The sequence below is a fragment of the Crinia signifera genome, chromosome 3 (genome assembly GCF_055691185.1).
Source record: "Crinia signifera chromosome 3, ASM5569118v1, whole genome shotgun sequence".
NCBI lineage: Eukaryota > Metazoa > Chordata > Amphibia > Anura > Myobatrachidae > Crinia > Crinia signifera.
The window spans coordinates 192,563,099-192,588,157 of NC_139219.1; the positions used below are offsets into that span (position 1 = coordinate 192,563,099).

Below are 25,059 nucleotides of genomic sequence, written 5' to 3' on the forward strand. Positions count from 1 at the left end.
ATTTCGGAGAAAGTATCTCCTTTGTCAGGATGAAGGGCATATGTTCCTCGAAACATTCAGCTAATAAAATACTGTTTTGGTTGACTGTTTGCAAGTCTACGAGTACGGCTTGTACTATGGACTTATAATAGAGGGCTTTGCACCCCACTTGAGGCCACCGAAACCAGCTATCCCACAGTGGACTCCAGAGTACCGGAGGACACAGTATGACCAGCAATATCTCCTATAAGAATAGTGGACACTCAATTGACTTCCTATACTACATTTATATTGTTCCTGCTAACAATTGTACTCTGTTTTTTTTAAAGCAAAAGCAATTGCATTGTCACTAGAATAAATGGCTAATTTATTCTAAATACCAATCAATCTATTTAATTCATTAACACTGGTTGCAGCAAAATATCAGTTTCCATTTTTACATACAAGGAGCAGCATTTTCCAGCAAGGAGCCTTCACCGGTAACTCCATGTGATCCTTCGCTGGCTCTACCAAGGTATGCTTCAACATCTTTTAGTGTGTTGTCTGGAAGCCCGTCCTCAAGTTTGGCGATGCTATTTAGATAAAGAAATAAACATTTTAAAATGGATACAGCAAACGTTGTACTGGCAATAATAAGTAGTGGTCAGGGAGAGACTTATATAGGGTGCATTGGCTGCTTATGGGATACTGGAGTCATGTGCACATGTGGGCTAGAATTAGTTGAGCGGTGATAAACAAATCCTGTGTCAGATGGTGGTGCCCATGTGAGAACAAACAGGTAAACTTCTTATTATGGCATGGAACATGATCTGACAGCATAGGTACTGTAAGTGATGCACTTCCAATAGAAACATAAATAAAACAACTTTAGCATTTATTTCTGTTGCTGTTAATGCCATTGGTCAAAGCTACTGATAATTTGTGGCTTTGACAAACCCCCAAAATTAGCATATCTGCTCATGTGTTTTTGGGGAGACACAAAGACAAACAAATAAACATAAAATTATTTTGGTCACCATAGTCAGTTATAATAGCAAAACAGTCAGATGATCACATTATTCCAAAGGTATTCAATGTATCTCCAGTGTTGTAAAGCATGTTATGGTGTTATTTAGCCTAGCAACAAGAAGCTTCATGTGCTGACTATGAGGTCTTCATTGTCATTTGACACCTTTTTAAGAGCCTCAATTACTTTTTACACTCATAGGTATATATTCAATTAGAGTCGGAACTGTCGGAAAGATGTCAGTTTACGACTGATTTAATGTCGGAAGGGGTTCTGACCTATTCATTATGGGCTGTTTTTTTCCCAACAGGTTGGAATGCTCAGACCTGTTGTAAACCTGTTGGAAACCAGGTGTCTGGGCAGAATAGCTAATCTGCCCGCTGATTGAATAGGTCGTGTTGGATCCATTCTGACAAATGAATGTTGGAATGGATCTGACACTAATTGAATATACCCCATAGTGGCCTTAATTACTAAGTGTTAATGGCATTATTCAAGCTACGGTAAACAAAACTTTTAACTTGGTGACCAAAATACTTTTCTGCCGTTTTGTTTGTTTTGTGAAACCATTTAAATAAAAAGCACAATAAAAACACTTTAAAAACAAACAAAAACATTTAAAGCAATTGCAAAAACTTGAATTATATTTACTTGGCTGTAGAGGAGTTGAAAAACATGGTATTAATAGTATTAACAGGCATTAAACAAAATTTTAATAAAACAGGCAATGTTAGGCAACATCTAGAAAATATTCATAATATTAATTACAGTATGACATGTATTCTGTTTCAGATCGTAATGCTGCCATTACTACACTGCACACCATTCACACTCCCAGGCAACAGTTAATACATTTACAAATAACGGACTTACTGATGTATCATTTCAACAAATTTGCTGCTCTCGCCAATGTGATACTGTATGTTCTTCCATCTTGCTTTATCAACCTTGTCAGCAGGATCTCTCAGGCCTAATATGTAGAGATCGGAAGCAAATAACATATTAAAATGTACAAGGACAATTTACTAAAACCTGTGATTGTCCTTAAAAATTATGGACAAAAGTTAGACAGCTGTTACCACATAGTTTCTATCTACAAATAAACTCAATATACGAAAACACAGGATGGGAGATGTATTAAACATTTGAGATAGAAAAAGTGGAGAAATTGCCCAAAGTAACCAATCTGTTTCTGTCCATTGCAACGGAGGCACGGAGACCTGTGATACTATGGGTGAGATTTAATAGGATGAGAGATTCAGAAAGTGAGATATTTGGGAAGAAATCTCCAGTTTTTTTAAAGCGGCAATCATTTACACTGCAAAACCAGTTTGATTTTTGCAGTGTAAATGATTGCGGCTTTAAAAAAACTGGAGATTTCTTCCCAAATCTCTCACTTTCTGAATCTCTCATCCTATTAAATCTCACCCCTAGTGTGGTCAATAGTACCCCCAAGTCCAACAAAGGGACATGGTCTTCTAGAAAGGGGTATGGCCTGACAGATGTCACAACAGGGGAGTGGCTAGCAGGAAGCCCCCCAGTTACTTTACTTACCCCACAATGCATGTTCCTTCTCAGTGACAGGAGACAGTTGCTGTAGGATGTTGTCACATTGTAGCACCTGGCTCCCATCACTGAAGATAAGCTGACATGTTGGTGTCAATCCCTGGAAGGGTGATACATGGGTGTGACCAGAAATTTCTTGTGACAAATGATAGCTACAAGCTGACTGGTTGCAAAGGGCAAATACTCCTTGTGTATTTTATATACGGTATGAGTTATGGCAGCAGGCAAAAGAAAGCATTACCATTTTAAACATAAAAAGGAGTTTATTGTGGATATGCTATCATAAGCCAACTGATAATATATCACCACGGGCAGGTCAGTGTTCTCTTCTTGCAACACTACTCCTGAGTACATAAGGGACATCTCTCAGTAGTTTAAGATCTGTAAACCATTGTGAATCTTAATTCACACACAGCCCGCTGGGACAATTTAAGTAAAATCATGTTTAAGAATTGTGTATTGGACATACAGTATTTATGTTCTTACCTCTCTTTGATGTTGATGACTTGTCTATGGGTGAAGGCTGGAATCTGTTACTAGCTCTACTGTCTGACTTTTCATTTACGGCATGTGGAGATTTTTGAAGCTCTTTCGTGTATTCAACTTTTGGGAGGCAACTGATCATGACCAAAGACATTTCTAATATCTAAAAAGGAATAACATATCCACATATCAAACTATGAAGAAGCATAATATATTCAATGAACAGATCATTTTTTGTTGGACTTTACCTGAGCAACAAGATATGGGGGATTCTGGCATCGAACAAGTCTTTCAACACAAGGTTTGTCTACTTTACTGCACCAGTGCATCACCTAAAAGAAATAGATAAGGCTGGTAAACGAAAGGCAAAGCATATCACAAAAAAAGGATCACTACAAAAAAAGGAAATCTCTCCACAAAATGTCGCCATTTATAGAACAACTACAATATTGTTTCTTGATTATAGGATTAAACAACAATGTCATATAATTAATTAAATAAATAGAACTTTTTATAGTCAATGGATGTTCCCTCTTTCCTTATCATTACCCCCCTAACACACGCACTTTTTTTTTTCCTGTGCAGTTTATTTTTCTTTAAATTTTCATTTCATATTATTCCTGGTCTGTATTTTAAAACTCTGTAATTAAAGGAGAACCCAAAAGAAAACACCAAGTAGGAAATTTACTAAGAAGGCCGATTATGGGCGATCCCGTGTACAAAACGTTATGACAAAAATACAAACGGAGAATACAGCAAATTTACTAAGCTGACATATTCTCCTGATTTGTTTTTTCAATGGCAAAGCCATTCGTATTTGCCGAATTTACGATCCATGCAGGCGTCAGCCAAATAGGTCCATATTCTTTTTATGGTGTATTCATTCTTAAAACAAAATGCGAATGGAAATATCGGTCGTAAAAAAATACAAAGAGCCACAGTGAAAACAACCAGCAAGTAAACACACATTTTATCCCTCAAATGCATGACTTTCTCATACTAGCTATACTCCTAGAAACACAGAATTTGACCATGTACACGCATAAACGTGCACACTAGGATTTAATTTTGTTGGGCATAAATTAACCTACTAGTATATTTTTGGTTTGTGGGATGAAACCGGAGTCAGGGCCGGTGCCACCACTATTCAGGACTAGGCATCTGCCTAGGGCGCCGGCCACTGGAGGGCGGTACTGAGCTGCCAAGGTACCATAGAGAGGTACCAGAAAGCAGCTCATCCCGCCCGGCGTGAATCAACGCTGCCCCCTGCGCTCCCTGCTGGGGGGATTTCAGCGAGGATGGAGACGCTGTCCCCCGTGCGAGCCGCCGGCTCCCTGCTGGGGGGATTCCGTGAGAAAGGAGAGGACGATTTTTGCAGCAGCTACAGCAGGTACAGCAGTATCGCCCGCACCCCCCCCCCCGCGCTGCCGTATTAGTGTCGACCACCAATCTCCCAACCCCCCCCCCCGGGCGGCGCTGGGGTTTTTTGCCTGGGGCGGGCGGGGGGCTTGCACCGGCCCTGACCGGAGTACCCAGAGGAAACTCATGCAAGTATATACAAACTCCACGCAGTTAAAGCCATGATTGTAGTCAAACCTACAGTATGTCCTCAGTTCTGTGAGGCAGTAATGCTAACCATTCCACCTTCGGTACTGCCCCACTCCTGTTTCCTTTGTAGTGCACTGGCCACTTGTATCTGTGGCAATGTATGAAACCAGCATTCCATATAATCCATAGATACAATAAATATATAAATATATATTTAGAATGTTAGCTCTCACGAGCAAGGCCCTCTCTCTTATTTGCCTTCTCTTAGATAAACCATCTATGATGGCACCAAATCCTGTGGTTTTCTGCCACCCTAATACTTATTTCAGTATTGTCTGCTGATGCAGCTATGGTAATTCTGTTAGAAAGCAGCGCCCTGCGTCTGTCTCCATATACTAGTTAGTGGGCAGCCTACAGACTGCCTTGTCCCCCTGCAGCCACTGTAGCTAGATGTCACCCTGAGTGACAGCTTACATAGCGAATAGCAGGGCAGAGCCCCCTGACCCTGCTGTTAGCGTTTCCTTCTTGCCGGGAAGTGATAGTGTGCCTCCGAGCGTGTGTGTCATCCTCCATGCTGGTTTGCAGCTCCACGTGCACCGGAGCGCGTAAGAGCAAGTCCTGCTGTACTCCCGTTACAAGCGTGTCCCTTACTCAGGGAGATTCATCGTCTGTGGCAGTAGCGTTACTGGGAGAGATACCGCCAGCGTAAACCAGTCATTGCCATTAACCCTGCACAAGCTGAACAGAGTCCAGATAAGTAACACCTGTGATTGTGATTCCTGCATCAGTTGTATTGCATGTGAAGTTAACTACTGAAGTACCGTTGTACACTGCAAGCTTATCATTTATCACTTGAATAAATCTCAAGCTGGTTATATCTTCTAAGTGTGTCGTCTAACAACCACACAGCACGATTATACAGACACTCTGCCAATAGGTTATGGGCCCAGCACGTCACGTGCGCGAAGATTAACCCCTAAAGACCAAGTGCTAAGAGTTAATGAGAATGCACAGCACAGGGCATAGCATGAACTTTCCAAAACTCAAAGGCTCAGAGAATTACACTACATGGAAGTTTGCTATGGAAATGCAGCTTAAAAGGGAGAAGCTATGGAAGGTCACAATAGCCCCAGGAGATAGTCCAAACCCAGAAGAGGTAGACAAGGCCATCGGCACAATAGGCCTGGCTGTGGAGCAGCATGTTTATTCTACAATCTATGGGAAAGAGTCCGCTAAGGACATGTGGACAACTCTACAAGGTGCTTATGAGAATAAAGGCCTGATGAGAAGGATAAGTCTGAGACGCACACTATATGGAACAAAGTTGAATGCATGCAAGGACATGAACGATTACATTGATAAAATACTATCGATAGCTCAGCAATTGGCATGTGTAGGAGCAAAAGTGGATGAGGAAGAAGTGGCGATGGTAATGCTGCAGAACTTGACAGAAGAATTTGACTTCCTAGTTGTCGCACTAGAGGCGAATGAAACCAAGCTTACAACAGAAGTTGTGAGGGCCAAGCTACTACAGTTCCAAGAAAGAATCCACAAGGATGCCATAGCTGAGGGTTCTGCCTTAGTAGCAAAGGGTGCAAAACCCAAGAAATGTACATTCAAATGTTATGTATGCCACAAAGTAGGGCACAAGGCTTCAGAATGCAGGATGAAGAACACTAGTGGTACGCACAAGCGGCATGACAAGAAGAACGAGTCGGCACTGAATGTAGCAGACAAGCCAAGGAGGGATTGCTGGTACATGGACTCGGGAGCTTCTAGACACTTCAGCTGCAACAAGGAGTGGTTCAATTCTTTAACACAGTGTACACCCACAACAGTTACAGGGATTGGTGAAAAGGTCCTTACTGCATCAAGTGTTGGGACAATCACAGTGAGACTAAGAATTGAGAGACAGACAGTAGTCACAGATATCCAAGACGTCCTGTATGTACCAGAATTGGGAAGTAACCTCATCGCTATCAGCGTACTCGAGGCAAAAGGCTACAGAGTCCAGTTTGAAAAGGGCAGCTGTATGGTGCATAATGAAAGAGGGACTGTAATCGCTTCAGCAACCTGATGCAACCAACTATACGTCCTAGACACAGATGAATGTGTAGCTTTGGCAGCCTCTGCTGAAAATGAGTCAATGGAACTCTGGCACAGACGTTTGGGACACTTAGGATATGACAATGTCCAGAAATTAGCTGATGGGATGGCAACAGGGATCACAGAGAAAGACACCGAAAGACCTGTGTGCGAGAGTTGCATAAAAGGCAAGCAGACCCGCAACCCATTTCCCAAGTCAGCAGGCAGAGCAGAATCACAGTTAGCTCTGGTGCACTCAGATGTGTGCGGACCAATGGAAGAGGAGTCAACCAGTGGTTACAAGTACTTCATGACTCTCATCGATGACGCCACAAGAATGACACACGTATACTTCATAAGGAAGAAAAGTGAGGTGGTCAAGAAAATTGTGGAGTACAAGAACCTAGTGGAAACTCAGACGGGCCTAAAGCTAAAAGCCCTGAGATCCGACAATGGGGGAGAGTACGAAAATGAAGAACTAACCGACTTCCTCAGAAAACATGGCATAAAGCATCAGCTGACGATGGCCTACACGCCTGAACAGAATGGCGTAAGTGAAAGGGCGAACCGAACAATCGTTGAAAGAGCACGAGCGATGGTAAACGATGCTGGCCTGGAGAAGAGTTTTTGGGCAGAAGCTGTATCTACTGCAGTATACCTGAAAAACAGAACACCTACAGTGGCCGTGAAGGGAAAAACCCCCTTAGAGGCCTGGTCTGGGAAGAAGCCAGAAATCAGTCATCTCCGTGTCTTTGGGAGCAGAGCTTATGCACATATACCAAAGGAGAAAAGGAAGAAACTTGACCCGAAATCAAGACAGTGCATACTGCTAGGCTATTGTGAGGAGAGCAAAGGGTACAGGCTCTGGGATGCAGAGAACAGACGTCTTCTGAAATCAAGAGATGTGATATTTCAAGAAACAGCATCACCCACAAAAGCAAAAGAGCAAGAAAAGCAAGCACTAGTAGAGGTGTGCGAAATAGAAAGCATGCCTGAAATAGAAAATACCGAAGAGGGAAGCGAACCAACAAACAGGGCTTCCGTAAGAAGCAACAAGGGCATACTAGCCAGAAGGTATGAGGAAGAATATGCGAACATTGCTTTCAGTGAACCTCAGAGTATTCGAGAAGCGAAAGCGTGCAGTGATTGGGCGAAATGGAAATCTGCAACAGACACAGAGCTATCAGCACTGAAAGAGAACAATACTTGGACCATAGTAGATAGGCCAAGCAACCGCAAGACAGTCAAAAACAAGTGGGTCTTCTGCAAGAAGTTAAATTCGGACGGAGAAGTTGCCCGTTACAAAGCCCGTCTTGTTGCTAAGGGATACACACAGAGATCCGGAATTGACTATGGGGAGATATACTCACCAGTTGCAAGGTATAACACTCTTAGATTAGTAATTGCAGTCGCCACCTTACAAAACTTACTGCTATACCAACTAGACTTCGACTCAGCGTTCCTAAATGGAGAACTACTTGAAGAAATCTATATGGAATCGCCAGATCATTATAATGAAGATGAGCTTCAGACAGAGAAGGTGTGTCTTCTGTAGAAATCCATATACGGCCTAAAACAGAGTGGTCGTTGCTGGTACATAAAATTGGATGCAGTACTACTTGAAATGAATTTTATTAGATCAGAGACTGACCACTGCCTTTATCACAAAACTCTGGGAGAAAAGTTGTTCATCATAGCAGTCTATGTGGATGATATACTTATAGCAGGTCACGAAGATCACATCATAGGTGTGAGAGATCAACTAAAACAGAGATTCAAGTTGAAAGACCTAGGCCCAGCAAATCATTTGTTGGGAATGAGAATTGTTCAAGACTTGCAAAAGGGAACAGTCACAGTCGACCAACAAATGTACATCGAGGCAACAATCTTGAAGTATGGGATGGCAGACTCCAAGTCAGTAAATACACCAATTGACAAGAGCATCAAGATGACAAAAGGTATGTCACCAACCACACAAGAAGAGGTAGAGGAAATGCAAGATGTTCCTTACAAGAACGTGGTTGGAAGTCTTATGTATGCAAGTATTGGAACCCGTCCAGACATCACTCATGCAGTCAGTCGGGTGAGCCAATTTGCAATAAATCCTGGAAGGCAACACTGGATCGCAGTGAAGAGGATTCTGAGATACCTAAAAGGTACAAGTTCCTTGAAATTAAAGTTCGCCAAGACAAGCAACTCAAATTTGAAAGTCTTCTGCGATGCCGACTGGGGAGCAGATGAAGATGATCGACGTTCCCATACCGGTTACCTGTTCACATTGGCTGGGGCAGCAGTTAGTTGGGCGAGTAGAAAACAACCAACCGTTGCTCTCTCAACAACTGAGGCCGAATACATGGCTCTTACAGAGACATCAAAGGAAGCACTCTGGATCAAAGAGACTTTGTGTGAGTTAGGTCTACTTTATGAAGAAGAGACTATCAGCATCGCATGTGATAACAGGGGAGCAATAGATCTTTCCTGTAGTACCAAGCACCATGGAAGGTCGAAACACATCGCGATTAGACACCACTTCATCAGAGAACTAGTGGAGAGCAAGTTCATCGATGTCGAATACATTGCAAGTGAAGAGAATGTCGCTGACATGCTTACAAAAGGACTGTCGACAAACTTGCTTATTAAGTTCGTGAAGGACTGTGGACTTGTTTAAGTTCAAAATGTTGATTTGAAGTTTTGATGTTCTGAGTGTCTTTCTCTCTAACCATATTTTCGGTTACAGGTATAACAAAGGACAAAGTATTGTATTAAGTTCTTTTATGTAGCCGAAGACAGCCTTGAGCGAGGGGGAGTGTTAGAAAGCAGCGCCCTGCATCTGTCTCCATATACTGGTTAGTGGGCAGCCTACAGACTGCCTTGTCCCCCTGCAGCCACTGTAGCTAGACGTCACCCTGAGTGACAGCTTACATAGCGAATAGCAGGGCAGAGCCCCCTGACCCTGCTGTTAGCGTTTCCTTCTTGTCGGGAAGTGATAGTGTGCCTCCGAGCGTGTGTGTCATCCTCCATGCTGGTTTGCAGCTCCACGTGCACCGGAGCGCATAAGAGCAAGTCCTGCTGTACTCCCGTTACAAGCGTGTCCCTTACTCAGGGAGATTCATCGTCTGTGGCAGTAGCGTTACTGGGAGAGATACCGCCAGCGTAAACCAGTCATTGCCATTAACCCTGCACAAGCTGAACAGAGTCCAGATAAGTAACACCTGTGATTGTGATTCCTGCATCAGTTGTATTGCATGTGAAGTTAACTACTGAAGTACCGTTGTACACTGCAAGCTTATCACTTGAATAAATCTCAAGCTGGTTATATCTTCTAAGTGTGTCGTCTAACAACCACACAGCACGATTATACAGACACTCTGCCAATAAATTCACCCTCTAATTGTCCTGTATTATATTCGACTGTAAGTTTCCTGTTTTGCTTATTCATTCATGAACTCTGTAATTGGTCATCGCTGACCCCTTGTGGTGCCATATAAATAAAGGATAATAATAATAATAATAACAACAATAACAACAACAACAACACCATCTATGTATCTGGATCTCTGCTTACTTTAACCATATATGGAGTATAAATATGGATGACTGAAATGACAAAACAGGATGAACTTGAGATAATTGTGAGTTAGCGTGTACCTCATTTTTTATGGTTCTTAAATGTTTCTTCAGTTCATCCAGTTCATAAGCGGCTTTCTCTGTCTTCTGCGTGATATCATGTAGATATGACTTCTTACTTGCTTCTTTCATACTTTTAAATGCCTCATCATATTCATCATAACTCTCTAGGATGCAAGAATGGAAGCAATCAGATGTTGAAAACAAAATATTTCTCAAACACTCTTGCACCACTGTTCACTTTATAGTTATTTAACCACTTAGGGGTATATTTAATGCCATAGGCGAGTGGCGGCAAGGGGGGTTTGTTTAGTAAGGGTGGCTTTTTTGGCAAGGAAAAGCCATCCTTGCCATTCAGCCCCCTTGCCGCTGAGGCATTGAATATACCCCAGTGTATGTGTAGAATCATAACTTCTCCTCCACAAACTGCCAGTGGTGGGCACTGGCCATGAAAAAGTAGGAAGTTGTCCATCCAGGAGAGAGGAGGAGGACCCCTCACCTTCCCTCCCCTCTAATCCAGTCCAGCCCCCCCCCCCCCCCCCCCCCCCCCCCCCCCCCCCTGTAGGAGCCTGGCCTACTTTTCTCAATAATCACACGACTAATGTACTTGCAAAATGTGTATAGAATTAATCGGGTATGAGTCATAGGGTCGACAGCAATAAGATTGACATGGGCCAAGCTCAACACCTGAAAAGGTTGACATGAGCGTAGGTCGACAGGTCATTATGTTGACACAAGCATTAGATAGGCAAGGTCGACATGGGTTTTTAACCTTTTTTAACCAGAATGTTGACACAGTCGACATGGGCACCGTATCGGTGCACCGCGTCCGCTCACATGGTTTGCTGCACTCTCCATGCTTAGGGCACACTATTTCATTCTCCCACCCCAGGGCATGAAATACCGCCTGTTGGCTTGTCAGCTCAAAAAAAAAAAAAAAGAAAAACCCATGTGGAGCTTTTGACTGTCGACCTAGCCCATGTGGACCTAATGATTGTGTCGACATGCCGACCTAAGCCCATGTCGACATTTTCATGTGTCGACATTACCTCATGTCAGCCTTCAGTGTTCAACCCAATGCATGTCAACCTTAGTGCTGCTGACCTAACAACCGTATGAATAACGTAATGTCTGCAATGGGCATGGAGTGGGTTAAACATCCAAGGCTGTTGTGTGACCTAGGGAAGCATGTGACTCGGGGGTCCAATAAGGACTTATGGAAGGGCAGTGTTAGCTGGGATATCAGTGCAGGAAAGGGAGGAGAGTTCCTCTCTTTCCTGAAAGTTTTCCCGCCCTTCCTCCCTTGTATTTATGCGGTTGGGTGGGTGTTAATCGCGTTGGCTGATAGGCGGGAAAGAACGGCAGTTAAATAGAATTAGTTCTTATTCAAATGATGATGCTACGTATATGTTTGCTTTTCGGTGTGCTCGCCTCTCATTGGCTTAGGCCTTCGCTGGATCACAGGCTCGGGGACAGCGACCCCACCCTGGTGGGTGGGTAGTCAATGCAGTAGGTTGAGCGGATACCGCTTGTTAGGGTAGGCTTGATTACGTATGCAGATTGTGTGGGTGGAGCTTAGTTAATTAGCCGTTCTTTCTGGGCCACCATTAATTAATTAATTATAATAAATTAATCTATCTTAAAAGTGCTAAAAAAAATCAGCTAACACTTTCTGCCAAACCTAAGTCTCTGAGTCTTTATTTCAGGTTTAGTTTGTAAGTCTTGAAATGTGATGTATATACATGCTAGAGGTCACACACATCAGATGCTAGGATGTTTAACCCTATTAATCTATAAATAACTAGAAATATAAAACGAGACAATACCATCTTTCAGTAAGTTATCATCTTCTTCAGAGTTTTCAAATTCGTTTTCCTTTTGTGACAGGAAAATTTGTAGAGTCTCATCTCCAATACCTAATGAAATGAGAGAAACAGGTGTAATAAATGCAATAGCCATACTTTCCATAGGGGCAGACTAGATGGTTCTAGGGCCAAGTGGTTCTTATCTGCCGTCAAATTCTATGTTTCTATGCTGACATTTGGTTGTCCCTTCTGGGGGGGATGGGGCCATAATGACTCAGTTCAGTCGTGAATTTCCCACTAGGAACGTGTAAATTGTCGTGGTGATGGGCGGGGTGTATGTGTGAGTGTGGTTGGTTGGTATTGGTTTGGCAGTCGCGAGGGCTTAACGTGATAAGGGCAGTGATGTGACGTTATTGGGGCAACCAATAATGTGTCTAGGGGCAACATAAATTTGCCGGTCTGGACCACCCACAGATTTGGGCAGCAATGGACAGCAACAAGCAGTATGCAGGAGTTCTGGAAAAGCCACACAACATTCCGGAGTCTCCTCGTGAGGACAGGGAGAGTAGGTATATATGGCAATAGTCCTATCGGTTTTCGAATGCAGTAAGGAATTATTGATGATTTCATACTTTTATGACTCTCATATACAGGTAACAACTTTTACTGTGGGAGCTCAACAGAGCCAGTTTAAGAGAAGGCATGCAGGCTTGTGTGGGCCCCATACTTTCTGGCAGTGCAGTAGATTCTGGCTTTGTGCCAGAGTCTTCTGAACATGCACAAGTCTCCAGAAGCATTATGCCCATGCCATTTTCCCAGAACTCTGGACAGGTTAGTTTAATTATGGGTTGTGGCTATTTGGTATGGGCCCCCTGGGTCCCTGCACCTGCACTCATTATAGATACACCAAGGGAGCTCATACAATTTTGTTGCGTGATATGCTGGATTAGAATTGGAATCCTGTTTGCAGAAGACCTCACATTACTATTACCATAATTGGTCATTTGTAAGGTTTTACAGCTTTCCCCAGTTCCATAGAGTACCGTACAAACACAGCACACATTAAATAGGGCCATTGAAAGTTTATACATTGAGGGAAATTCTATCAGTGCAAGGTTTACCAAGGTAAAATACCTTGCATACATCATGCCCAAGTTTGTGTTTTCATGGGTATATGCACTCCGGATACCATCTTTGTTCCAATATTGTTCAGTGTGTACACGCAAAATAGGAGACCCGCGGCCAATATTGTTAACTATTATGGCGGTGGTCAGCATTATGTAGTGTGTATGGGGCTTGAGTGTGTTGGAATGAGGTGGGCAAGTATAATCTGATCTGGCATATAAAGAAGTCAAAATATTAGTTTGAGCCTCAGAGAACAATATACTCGTGGTCAAAAATTTCTGTACACTCAGTGTTCTTAGTGCCCCCCTGTTTGCTTATGAGTATATTTTCTAAACATGGATTGATCAATTGGTATTATTATATGGCTGACAACTCATTATTTGGGTATGATCTGAAGATTGTTAGAAGGAAGTCCATTGATATATTTATTTAAAATTTTTATATAGTTTAGTTTTAGGCCACGTACATACAAAAACTGAAAAATTGTACACTGCTCTTTACCTAAGCCTTTTTATTATTATATTATGATTAATATCACCTAAAACATACAATTAACAACATACACAAGGATCAACTATATAACTATGTAATGTAGAACTACTATAGTATCTAAAGGAGCTTATCTACTGGAGTTTATTTTACTTACATTGGTCAAAGGTGTAAACCTGCACTGAATTTATAGAATAGCTCCTACCTAAATACATATGGATGCCTGTCAGAAGGGAATCCCTACTCACATCATTAATATACCCCCTGTCATGAAGGAAGTCCACATTAACAAGGGCCATACTGTCTCTCCCCCTGTTGTTACTACCTCTCTGCCAGCATTGGCTAGTGCGTGTATGCACTTGTTGATGCCGGTACCCCGCCGGGTCCTTGCCGCCGCCAATATCGCCAGGTACACAGATGTTTGTGTGTATCTGGCTAAACCCCCTCTGCTCGCAGCATAGCCCTAACTCCATGCAGTCTAAATGTAAGTCCAGCCTCAAGTGCATAAACCTAACCCCCCTCCCCAATCCCTGGTGTGAGGGTTACTCACCATTCCCCATTTTGGTGCTGGCATTCAAATTGATATTGGTATTCTTGCATTGGTCTACTGGCAGTAGTCAGGTTTCTGGGATCGCTATTGTGAACACTGGCATCCTGATCGCTCCCCCTAACCCTAAATCACCACAGCTAAACCCTAACCATCACATCCCCTGCAGCCTAATCCTTTACACTAGTGTCTTATGCATGACCCCACGGGGCTAACGCTATGGCTAGCCCAATACCTATATACGCAATGCCGGCAGTCAGGATTCTGACACCATTATCCTCAGCATTCCAAGGCCGGTTTTCTGGCACTACTTGGTATGCCGGCATTGGTATTGTGACTGACGGCATTCCATTTGCTGACTGCATCCCCTCCTAACACTTTGAGTATGGCAAACAAAACTAGGGAAATGGACAAACCACAGAGGGTGGTTGCCATGCCCACATCATAGAAGGGAGTATGTAAAGTTTCTTTAACAAGCTGAAAAATGAAGTAGCACCAGGTGACAAGGATCCCTAGTAGCAAGAATAGTGCGGAGGAACAACAAGAGGAATTAGGGATGTGCCTCCGCATTAGTAGGAGGGAGGGGGTGGTGACAGTTTTAAGATGACATTTATCTTATTCAAAAATAGGTTTTCCCTATACCAAGGGAAATAAAACACATTTATTAAAGGCTAGGATTTATACAGTTGCTCACCCAAGACAGCTTTAAGCCACTCCAAGATAGAAGTCTTTGTAATAAGCTTATTTAAAATATCTGTAACTATAATTTGGGCTTCCTTGTGTTTTTCTCCAAGAATATCAATGCTTTCTTGCGTTTTCTTTGCATCCCTCCTGGTATTAGCAAGTGTCTCAAGTACATGTCTGTTTAAATAAAACAAAGCTTCAGTCCACTAATTGCAAAGGAGATAAAAAACAATTGCCCCTGCCTAATATATATTAATACTATTATCAGTCCGTATTTGAACCATTGCAAACATTATATATAGTGTGAATGTGCACAATAGTACTGTACATGATTTACATACAGGAATAGTGAGATTAATTATGAGCCCAGGTCCTGGAGAATAATGAAATCAATCTCAGGAGTTGAACTCAGAAGGATTCTCTATTGAATGTTGATAAGGAAATGAGTGTGAAAAGACAATTTGTGTTTATAGGTTGCTGGTTCATACAAATGTCTGTTCTAAACGGAACCCAAATACTTACTTTAACTGATTATTGGTATTATGGTGTTCTTCCATTCTCTTAAGGAATGTATGCCTGAAGTTATACAGAAACGCTTGTAATGTGCTGGGACCAACGTACACTTTATCTGTTGCTGTTGTTGTTTCCTTTGAAGTTAGAAGCTTGATTCTCTCCTGGGTTAGAAAAAGGTTAATAATTATAAATATGTATCCAACTATATGTCAGCTAGAGGATGCATACCTACTAAATGATTTTAGTGGCCAAGAAGAAGAGTCAACAGTGCAGTTGGACCCAATACATCTGAGCAAGCAACATACAGTATATACTGTAGGAATATATAGGCTCTTATTCTGATCGGTGCGGCCCGATCAGAATATGCGGCCAGGACCGTGCAGGCGAATCCCCGCCTTCCATACGGATCGCCACCTCCGTCCGTACGCGGATATGTGGCGGTCCGCATGAAATTGGACGGGGATACGCCTCCTCCATCTTGGGAGCAGCCCCTGCATTCGATGGTCGCCGAACATCGAATGCAGGGCCGCACGCTCCACCAGCGCCCGCCACCCTAGACCACACGGACACTTGTCCGTATGAAATCATGTATGGGGGCGGGCAGCTGACATCCGGCAATGTCAGATGCCCGCCCCCTACACATGCGTCACGGCTTCATTACCATGCATACGCCCTGCGTTTGCATGGGAACGCCCATGAAACGCGGGGCGTATGCATAGGGTAATGAGGCTAAGTAGCCCTTCACGCCCCTCTCCGCCCCCTGTGCGGCGTGTAAAGAATAGGTACGGCGAAACCGCCTGCACATGCACAGAGTGACCTCTGCACATGCGCAGTCGGAAACCATCGGCGAAACGACCGCATGCGGAAAAATCCGCACCGATCAGAATAAGGGCCATAGTGAGCAATGCTCTTGACTGGCTGTAGCGCCCTACTCAAAGCTTTTAAATGTTTACAATATGCATACTGAGAAGTAAAGTATAGGCGTGAAGTCCATCTGCTTTTTATTGGCAGCTCAGTTTGGTAAGGGTCTCTGTAGGATTACCACCACCCGTCCGGGATTACTCCAGACATTCCGGTAATTAAAACCAGCGTCCGGAAGGGTGGTGTTCCTGGACTATACAATGCCCGGGAATAGCAGCTGCCTTATCCAGGACATTGTATAGTCCGGGAACACCACCGCTCCAGACTCCGAACATTAGTCTTAAATGCCAGACTGTCCAGAGTAATTCCGGACAAGTGGTTACCCTAGGTCTCTGGGAGGTGAGAAGGGTGGGAGGGGGGGGAGGGGGTTGGAAGAGACATAGAATAATGGAAGCACATGCTTGTGATTTATACCTGAATGATGTCTTTGCAGTAGGGAAGCGGAGCAGGACACATGTCCCCCATATGACCGATGTCTTTTCCAGTGTTAAGCAACGTGTTAGGGTTGAAGTCGCCGGCCCATGGAACCTGGTTATTTTCTTGGAGCATATAATTATGAATCAAAGAAATAGCTAATGCCACTTTTTCTCTGAAAATGAAAAATAGAGTCCGGGAGGTAAACATGTTTGTTTCTACGGAGCTTTATTTCCTATCATTAAAAATGCATTGCTATTGAAACACATACTGTGCTATATAAAAGTATATGAATAATGCAAAGAATTTTCCATGAATACTGATTTATTTAGAACAACACACAAGCCGTTGTCATACCGTGTCTCCTCTGCGTGGCCCTCCATAATCTTGTGTTGCATTATGTAGTGTTTGGCTTCCCTGTTAATAGCATTTTGTGACCAGCTGTCAATCCAAATTAGCTGGCAGCCACTGAGAAATCCAGGATATTTTCTGAAATAAAAATATGTACATTAAAAACATATGGCGAGACAAATCCACCAGAGTTTGAAAACTACATCTCATTACTCGTTCCCACTTACACTTGCAGGATTTGTGTCGGGCAGCACCCACCATATGGAATGCCCTTCCACGCACAATAAGACTCTTCTCTAACCTCCGGACTTTCAAGCATTCCCTGAAAACTCACCTCTTTAGGCAAGTTTATATTCCAGAACTCCCACATAACCTCCAGTCGCATTCATATCTAATTGCATCCCATCAGCACTGCCTTGCAATCTGGTGGGACGGCCAAGCTATTGAATCCTATCCTTATGTATCCCTCCTATTATCCTATAAATTATAAGCTTGCAAGAAGGACCCTCCTACCTCTATTTCGGTTTGTTACTACCCAGTTTGTAGTATCACAGTTCCAATTGTAAAGCGCAACGGAATATGCTGCGCTATATAATAAACTGTAAATAAATAAATAGTGGCTAACGACCCTCCTATATTATTTTTCTTATTGTTTTGTTGTTGTACTTTATGCTATAATATAGGCAGACAAATAGAAAATGACAAGATGTATACTAACTTTATATATTACATTACTACGCCCATCATCTGTGATAACAAATCTTACCTCATGAAATGTTGACGTCATTACAATGTAATTCTGTACTTGTATTACTTATCAACAATTTAATCTGAAATCCCTTAATTCTGTATAAATCACTATCACAATTTTTTGATGTATAATAATGAACATTTACAAAATACATGTTTTTATAAACTGATTTATTGTATAACATACAGTGCCTTAATAAAACTTTTTGAGAAAAAAAACATATGAAGATCTAAAATGTGGTTTAAACTTCCAATTCATTGTGGATGTGTGCCTAACACATTCTTTCTATTGAAGCTGTAGGTTTTCCAAACGGACATTCCAATGTCTACATATAGATGGTAACAATGACAGCTATGTCATCCTCCAGGATTAACGTCTCTGTATTATTTAATTCCTAAAATCTTGTGGGGCTCTAGAAATAGTTACATTGGCTATATAATGTGGCAGTGCCATTCAGAAACTCACACGTCTTAATGTACATCATCTATGTTAGAGTCATTTACTAAGAGGCAGGATTTGTTCCTTGCAGCCTAAGGAGCGGTGTATAACAATGCATTCTCTGCATTTAAGGTGTAGGGAGACCCATTACGCAGAATCAGTGGTTTACTGCACATTACCACATGATGTGAATGTTCAAATATTCTCTGTAAAGCGCTGCGGAATATGTGTGCGCTATATAAGAAACTGCTAATAAATAAATAATAAATAATTACCAGAGGTTTTATCACATGAGGAAAGGTAACACAATTGAGTCTGATAAATACAGACTACTGGCGGTCAGAATACTGAAGCCAGCAACCCCCCTGCCCCACAGCCTGACCCTTACCCCCCCCCCCCCATCTAAGTGACTAAATCTAGCCTCCTCTCCCCACAGCCTAACCCTAACTTCCCCCCTACCGAAAGCCTAACCCTAAGTCTCCCCACTAGTTCCTAGACCTAACCCTAAAATAAGGATCAAATATGGTTTGAGGTAACATGTTTAAAAAAGGGGCAGACTAGATGGGCCAAGTGGTTCTTCTCTGCCGTCAAATTCTATGTTTCTATGTTTCTATGTAACCCCCTACTTCCCCAGGCAGACCCTCACATGACCAGCATACTTAATGATTGGGTTGCTGGCTGTCAAGATGCCGGCTATCGGTATTCCATCATTGGCATCTTGATCCTTTCGTAGCGCTGGTGCCGGTGTTTTGACAGCAGTATACTGAATGCCAGCATCCTGACCTACAGGATGCTGACTGCTACCCAATTCCTTGCTTTAAACCCAGGGCTTTCCATGTTCTGTAAAACTAGCGCTTAATTGCATATGCCAGCAATTCCCAAACTTTTTGAAAAACATGGCATCCTAGAACATCAAAATGTTTTCAAGGCACCCCTAGGCCAAATGTTTCTTATTGAGAAATTCAGAAAAAAATAGCACTGGTGTTGCCTGTTCCATTGACCATAAATAATATGAATTGGTCCTAGTCCACCAACACAAGGCACCCCGGCAAGTGTCCTGAGGCTTCCCATCCCAGGGTGCCTAGGCACACAGTTTGGGAACCATTGGCAAATGCCCATTAGAGGCTGGTTGTTTCATTAGCCTGAATGGCTGAGGTCAGATGTCAGAAACTCACAGAACATCAAAGCCACAGCAACAATTCCTCATGTTAATACATGAATACTCTAATAAAAAGTTCAGCATGTTCTTAATGGTTTCACAAACTTACTTTGCAGCAGTCTTCAGAAGGTCATGGTGCGGGGGAATGCATACCATTATCCGCAGATATGATTTCACTTGAGAAACAAGATACTTAGCTGGGTCAAAACCATGATGTGGATGTTTCCTCCGTAATGCTGGTCCCATAACCTAAAGAAATATGTATACAGTAGTTATGTTTTGTGCTATACTCAACCATTAAATAACCTCTGTGATCTAACTATCTCTTGAGACAGAATCTGGCCTGGGAAATCTTATTGACAAGAAAGTGAAACACACCTCAACAAGCATAGGTACAGAGTAGTCTGATGGATGGATAGATAGGATGTATTATATTTATATAAGTTTCATAAATTCAGCCAATTATGCTTTAATTTTGCCTGGGAAAATAAGTAACCTTATTCATGAGCTGAGTATAGTATTTGGAAAGAGCTTCCCTGCAACTTCAAGTCCTCATTGTATATATTGTAGGATATTCTTGCACTTGATACAGATTGCTGCACTACAATAATGAGGGGAAGGTCCATCCTGTGTGTAAATGTTATTAGAAAATCTCCTAAATGTCATCTGCCATGTACTGTAGATTTTGGGGTGCTGTCTCTTGTTCATACACCTTGATACTGTATTTATCAACGCTCCCTTGCATGCTGTCTTCATAGGACGCTTGCCAAAGCTTACCGAATCACCAACAATCAGTGGGGACAGGAACTAAACTTAATGTACTTTGCAGAAGAAATCTTCTTTTGGAATTGTAAGCAGCTAATTTAAATTTATTTTTATTTTTTAATAAAGCTTATTCAAAACCTTGCAGATTGGATAGTTCTGCGCTCTCCCTCTAGGTGCATGTGCAGGGTAATGATATGCTATGAGACAGTGAGTGTAGTAAAAAGAATGTTTTTATTACTGAGAACATATATAAAAAGGGGGGGAGAGAGAAAGATGCTAGTGCATGTGTTACCACCGGTGGTGGTGTGAGGAGTTGTATCGTCACTCCAAAATGACAGTGCAACAGCTCTCACTCCGTGGTGTCTGCTGATCACTGTTAAATGACAGGGGTGAAAGGGGAATTGGCTGCCTGTGAAAGAGCACAAAAAAGCCTGGGGATGATGATGATTCGCAAAGTCTATAATGATTAAGTCTCTGTAAATGAATCGAAACAGTCTGGCAATGTGCTGCTGTTGCCGGGGTCAGAGTAGGTACGTGATGTCCCCGGGGGCTGGCGTCCCTAACCCGCCGGTGGTGCACAGCGTACTTACCCGATACCCTCTTTGGTGATGGATCAGTCCCTCGCTGCTCTCCCGATGTGTGCTTCACCGGCGCCCGCGCTGCCAGCGGGTGCGTCGGTAGTATACCACACTGCTCACCACGCGTCGCCGTCACTTCCGGGTTTGGCTGGGGAGCGTCAGCCCGGAGTGACAGGGGGGTGGGTGCTGTGTGCGCTCGACTCCCAAGCTGGAATACGGGAGGAGACTTCTGTGTAGTGATGTAGAGATGTCCAACGCGTTTCAGCCGCCTATCGGCCTTTTTCAAGGATATCATGTACTGCTGGGTGATTGGTTTATATTGGGAATTACGCCCCTCCCCTGAGAGTTCTGATTTGATAAAAGTCCTGTCGCTCAAATAGCGAACGTAATCAACGGGTATTGTCATGATTACGGCATATTACAGGTGTAATAGGAGAATCCCCTAGGCAATTAGCCTTTATGTGTGTGCGTGCAAGTAGCACAAAAAGGTCCAATGCAGTTTTAGTGGAGGTGTGCAACTTGGTGAAATAACGTAGGGTGTATTTATACTAAGTTGCCATTATGAAAGTCTATGTTTAAACCATCAGGGTGTAGTGTTTTAAGGGAAAAAATCCAGAATAATTCCCTTTTGTTCAGGTGGTCTGGAGGTAGAATGAGCCGTTAAACAGTTCATCATAGATTCCATAGACTTCATTTTACATCATAATTACACTTGGTTTAACGGCTCATTCTACCTCCAGACCACCGGGACCGCCATGGGATCGAAGGTGGCGCCCAGCTACGCAAACCTGTTCATGGGTAAGTGGGAGGAGGACTATATTTGGGGTGAGCGTAGCTGGGCTCCTAATTTGATCCTATGGCGAAGATACATCGATGATTGCATATTCATTTGGAAAGGGACCCACAACTCACTGACAGAATTCACTAACTATCTCAACATCAATGACAGAAACTTACATTTCACCTCACAAGCCAGTAAAACCGCAGTACAGTTCCTAGATCTAGAAATATTTATTGACTCCCAAACCATACATACAAAAACCTTTAGGAAATCTGTTGATGTTAACAGTTATATTCTTTACACTAGTGGACACCACAAGCCATGGCTTGACGGCATACCAAAGGGTCAATTCCGACGAATCAAGCGGAACTGCTCTAGACCACAGGATTTTCAGACCCAGGCATTGGAATTAAGAGAACAATTTCTCGCAAAAAAATATGACAGAAACCTAGTGGACCAAGCACTCACCAACATATCATCCATGAACAGAACAGACACTCTAAAAACCAAACAGCATATCGACACACCCCCATCACAAGAAGTGGTTCTAGTCACACAATACAACCAGTCATCTAAACAATTCAAACGGATATTACAAAAACACTGGCATGTACTACAACAAGACAGAGACTTACAAACATGTTTAACAGACAAACCTAAACTAATATTCAGAAAAGCACCGGACCTAAGACAAAAACTGGTTAAAAATCACATAAAACCAAAATCCTCTGTACAAACTAGATTAGTGGAAACCAAAGGATTTTTTCATTGCAGAAAGTGTGCAGGCTGCAAAAACCTCACAAACACCACAACAAAGGCTGTAAACACCTGGACATCCACAACTATTAATAAAACTTTCCACCACAGACAATTCTTATCATGTGAAACTAAGGGGGTGGTATATCTGTTGAGATGCCCTTGCAATTTGGAATACGTGGGTAGGACAATTAGACCATTAAAGAACAGGGTCTACGAACATATAAGGAACATCAGACTTGGCTATGAGAAGCATAGTGTATCACTACACTTCAAACAGGTACATGGGTCTAACCCCATAGGTTTAACATTTACAGCCATTGAAGCACCCACTTTAAACTGGAGAGGAGGCGATCATACTGAGATCCTGAACAAAAGGGAATTATTCTGGATTTTTTCCCTTAAAACACTACACCCTGATGGTTTAAACATAGACTTTCATAATGGCAACTTAGTATAAATACACCCTACGTTATTTCACCAAGTTGCACACCTCCACTAAAACTGCATTGGACCTTTTTGTGCTACTTGCACGCACACACATAAAGGCTAATTGCCTAGGGGATTCTCCTATTACACCTGTAATATGCCGTAATCATGACAATACCCGTTGATTACGTTCGCTATTTGAGCGACAGGACTTTTATCAAATCAGAACTCTCAGGGGAGGGGCGTAATTCCCAATATAAACCAATCACCCAGCAGTACATGATATCCTTGAAAAAGGCCGATAGGCGGCTGAAACGCGTTGGACATCTCTACATCACTACACAGAAGTCTCCTCCCGTATTCCAGCTTGGGAGTCGAGCGCACACAGCACCCACCCCCCTGTCACTCCGGGCTGACGCTCCCCAGCCAAACCCGGAAGTGACGGCGACGCGTGGTGAGCAGTGTGGTATACTACCGACGCACCCGCTGGCAGCGCGGGCGCCGGCGAAGCACACATCGGGAGAGCAGCGAGGGACTGATCCATCACCAAAGAGGGTATCGGGTAAGTACGCTGTGCACCACCGGCGGGTTAGGGACGCCAGCCCCCGGTGACATCACGTACCTACTCTGACCCCGGCAACAGCAGCACATTGCCAGACTGTTTCGATTCATTTACAGAGACTTAATCATTATAGACTTTGCGAATCATCATCATCCCCAGGCTTTTTTGTGCTCTTTCACAGGCAGCCAATTCCCCTTTCACCCCTGTCATTTAACAGTGATCAGCAGACACCACGGAGTGAGAGCTGTTGCACTGTCATTTTGGAGTGACGATACAACTCCTCACACCACCACCGGTGGTAACACATGCACTAGCATCTTTCTCTCTCCCCCCCTTTTTATATATGTTCTCAGTAATAAAAACATTCTTTTTACTACACTCACTGTCTCATAGCATATCATTACCCTGCACATGCACCTAGAGCAGGGGTGGGGAACCTCAGGCCCTGGGGCCGTATGCGGCCCCCATAGCCGGTGTGAGTGGCCCTCCCACCCGTTGCCAGGAGTCAAGTACAGGGGAATTCTCGCAAGAAGTAGGTAGTTCTTGCGAGATTCCTCTTAATTAACAGCAGCCGGAGACTGTCAGTCCTATTCAGTGGCAGCCGCCAGAGCGTCAAATGGCTGCAGCAGGACAATTTCTAAGAGAAATTTTTACATATGGCCCCCGTAGGATTTTTTCCCCATACAAACGGCCCTTGGCACAAAAAAGGTTCCTCACCCCTGACCTAGAGGGAGAGCGCAGAACTATCCAATCTGCAATATATCTACCCAGGAGTACTGGACTACTCCAGTTCGGCTGCCCCCTCGCTCATCTGTACTTTAGCGCTGACACATCCCTGTTTTTTGTTATTCAAAACCTTATTTTGCTAAAGTGTGGGCAATAATTTGCCCCGTATGGGCAATAATTAAGGTGTCTGTGTTTATTGAGAGACTGTGTACATATGTATAAAAAGTAGACAGGACTGCATCTTTTTTAACCCCTTCACGACATTTGACGTATATATACGTCATGGCCGGGAAGTACTTCCCGACACATGACGTATATATACGTCATGACTTTAAACTGTCACTGCGTCTCGAGACGCAGTGACAGAGGGACGATGTCTGCTGTCCCTGACAGCAGACATGTCCCTGCATGCCCAGGGGGGGCTGCGATGTCGCCCCCACGTCGGCGATCGCTGTGATTGGCTGTTCAGTGTGAACAGCCATTCACAGCGTTTTCCTGTGTTACCAGCGAATCAGACGCTTGGTAACACAGGTGTCAATCACCGCCGGGCGTCAGGGGGCATGAGGGGGTCATCGGTGACGATGACACCTCACCCCACCCTCACCCCACCTGCCCCCAAGGCTGTGATTGGTCCGTGGGACCCACGGACCAATCACAGCCAAGGCGCGACATTTAAACTAACGGTGACTGCGCTGCAGACGCCATTCCGGTCTGGAGTAGCGTGCAGAGCGGTCACCGTGCCTATCTGCCGTGATACTGACCTGATCCTTGCTAATACTTACCTGATCCTTGCAAATACCTTACCTGATCACTTGATCACTGCTTGTAGCGTGCTGGACGCTTCCTGGATCTGACTTCCTGAGACTTCCTGCTGCTGCTGCAGTGTGATAGAGAGATAGAGAGATAGAGAGAGAGAGATAGAGAGAGATAGAGAGATAGTGACAGAGAGAGCTATATTTTGTGTCTGCTAC

General features: G+C 43.4%; 1 protein-coding gene across 3 annotated transcripts in view; it reads right to left on the reverse strand.

Annotated features, from left to right (window-relative positions):
• Positions 1 to 25,059, reverse strand: part of LOC146064079 (uncharacterized) — a 251,126-nt gene that overhangs the window by 57,199 nt on the left and 168,868 nt on the right. For all 3 annotated transcript variants that reach the window (XR_014471743.1, XM_083177154.1, XM_083177153.1), the window contains exons 70-80: positions 19,601 to 19,740; positions 17,150 to 17,281; positions 16,793 to 16,967; positions 15,467 to 15,618; positions 14,955 to 15,121; positions 12,121 to 12,210; positions 10,316 to 10,461; positions 3,283 to 3,366; positions 3,038 to 3,197; positions 1,859 to 1,955; positions 424 to 551 (exon numbers count right to left, since the gene is read on the reverse strand). Coding sequence is in view for 2 of the 3 variants with exons in the window: in XM_083177154.1 (XP_083033280.1) it covers positions 424 to 551; positions 1,859 to 1,955; positions 3,038 to 3,197; positions 3,283 to 3,366; positions 10,316 to 10,461; positions 12,121 to 12,210; positions 14,955 to 15,121; positions 15,467 to 15,618; positions 16,793 to 16,967; positions 17,150 to 17,281; positions 19,601 to 19,740 (1,471 nt within the window). In the remaining variant the exon portion in view is untranslated. The remainder of the gene's footprint in view (positions 1 to 423; positions 552 to 1,858; positions 1,956 to 3,037; positions 3,198 to 3,282; positions 3,367 to 10,315; positions 10,462 to 12,120; positions 12,211 to 14,954; positions 15,122 to 15,466; positions 15,619 to 16,792; positions 16,968 to 17,149; positions 17,282 to 19,600; positions 19,741 to 25,059) is intronic.